Source organism: Cryptomeria japonica, chromosome 3, assembly GCF_030272615.1.
Source record: "Cryptomeria japonica chromosome 3, Sugi_1.0, whole genome shotgun sequence".
Classification (NCBI taxonomy): domain Eukaryota; kingdom Viridiplantae; phylum Streptophyta; class Pinopsida; order Cupressales; family Cupressaceae; genus Cryptomeria; species Cryptomeria japonica.
The window spans coordinates 90336919-90338954 of NC_081407.1; the positions used below are offsets into that span (position 1 = coordinate 90336919).

Below are 2036 nucleotides of genomic sequence, written 5' to 3' on the forward strand. Positions count from 1 at the left end.
ATGCTAAGCTAATTTTCATTTCCCATCAAAGGTTGAGTAATCAAATAACTATCATAATAAATTGCCTAGTGGAAAGGATCAATGGCTGATTTTTATCACTAGAGCTTGGCTTTCCAGCAAAACAAAATATCTACACAAGAAAAGGATAAACAAGGCGAACACTCCTCCTAGACTGACTTTTGATTAAATTTATATGCAGAAAACTGAAAAAGCCAAATATGTTACATTTATTATCTTTATTGAGATGACCTCTAATATACATAATCATTTCATACACTCTTAAAGTCTAAAATTTAATCAGTGTTCAACAGTCTCTATTTCCACTGACCATTGGGTATTCATCAGAAAGCAAAAAAGAAAAAGTATACACAGGTTACTTTAATTAAGAACAGATTTGAACAGGCGATTACATACTTGATGCATGAAGACCAAGCTGAACCACCTTTTGAATCTTATGATTGTGATAAAATAGATTATAGTTGTGAATAAAGTTTTCTTTCAGATCTATAATGTAAAACTTCTTGTTGCTGTAGCCAACTCTAGTATGTTTGTTCTACTATTAATATTAATATAGGATAAACTTCAAACATAAAAGGTAAACTTATTAAATTCAAAATGTATAACCTGTATACCAATAAATGCTCAGCATAATAATTTTTGAGTTTCTTAAGAGCTACCCTAACTTATGAGTCTGTATTGAGGTGTCCGTACACATCAAAGCTCAGAAACAGTCAAAGATCGAGAGTAGCAGCACATATAGCAGAACCCTGGAGGCCCGGTGGTCTCCTAATGCCAATCAACTTTAATGTTCCTCCTGTCTCACTTGGAGGTTCAAGTATGAAAAAACCTTGACGTGCGAATGCATAAAATCTTGAGACGCCCACAAAGATTTTATTGCTAACCAACACAGCGAAGTCAGTGAAACGGCCCCAATTCTGTCCTGGAAAAGTCCCAACAATGTCCAGCTTATCTTGGCTATAATGATATTCAACTAATCCCCTCTCAGACAAGCCATACAAGCGCCCAAACGCACTTATGAAACAACACCAACTGTTGAATCTATTCTCCATAGTTGTCCAGCTTCTCGTTTGGGAATCAAAAACCTCAAAGCTACCAGAAGTGCCAATTACATAAAACTTGCCGTCAGCAAAAGCACCTTTAGAGTTCTGTATGTAGGTGTTCATGTCGGGGAGAACATCCCATTTGTCCTCCTCCACATTGTAAACTGAAGCGCTTCGAACGGGGTTACCATAGCTCTCGCACCCTCCACCCACATAAATCAATCCTCGGTCCTCATCTACTGCGGAGGCAAATCCATTCAGCCATCTTGGCATTTTTACACCCTGTCGCCATTTCGAACAAACAAAATCGTACAACCACACATAACTTCTTGTAGAGACGGGAAGCAAATTTGTGATCAAAACCAGTTTTTGTTTCACGAAATGGCAGTGAAAGATGCCGTTAATTTTTGTGGGAATGGGCGGTAGACTTTTGCATGTGTTCTTCTCCAGGTCGAATATCACTACTTTGCAAATGCCGTCTATTCTCTGGAGCATACAAATTCGTTTCTCGGAAATCTTCAATCTTTTTCTTTCTTGATAAAAGTGTGGGTTTTTCAATGCTGTGTTCCAGCTTTTGCAGACACAGCTGAGGTTGTGATGAGAGTTCAACTCCACCCTCAGCAGGCATTCCCGGCCAAGTTCATCTGGAAGACGAGGAAACAGAAAGCCCATTGCAAATATAGCAATTGTGTGTCACTCAAAATTTGCACTTTTATGATTGTATAGCAGAGAAGTGTCTCAATCTAAAATTGCTTATGCTTTTTTGAATACCAACTTGATCGCTATTAATTCATTCAAATCGTTGTGTGAAAGGATATAAAGTTATCTAAGAGTTATTTCATTTACTTAAAAATGTTGTTTTCAATTCTATTTTAAAAGTTTTCATTCACTTAAATAATTATTTATTGTTTTATAATAAATTTTGTCATTTTGAAAAAATATTAATTTTTTTTATTTATTAATTTAAAAGATTTT

The 2036-nt window shown here is 35.9% G+C and overlaps 1 protein-coding gene across 1 annotated transcript; it reads right to left on the reverse strand.

Annotated features, from left to right (window-relative positions):
* Positions 1–731: 731 nt before the first annotated feature.
* LOC131078590 (F-box/kelch-repeat protein At1g80440-like) lies at positions 732–1733 on the reverse strand. The gene has a single exon (XM_058016333.1). The coding sequence runs from the start codon at positions 1731–1733 to the stop codon at positions 732–734; it is 1002 nt and encodes a 333-aa protein (XP_057872316.1).
* Positions 1734–2036: the final 303 nt, after the last annotated feature.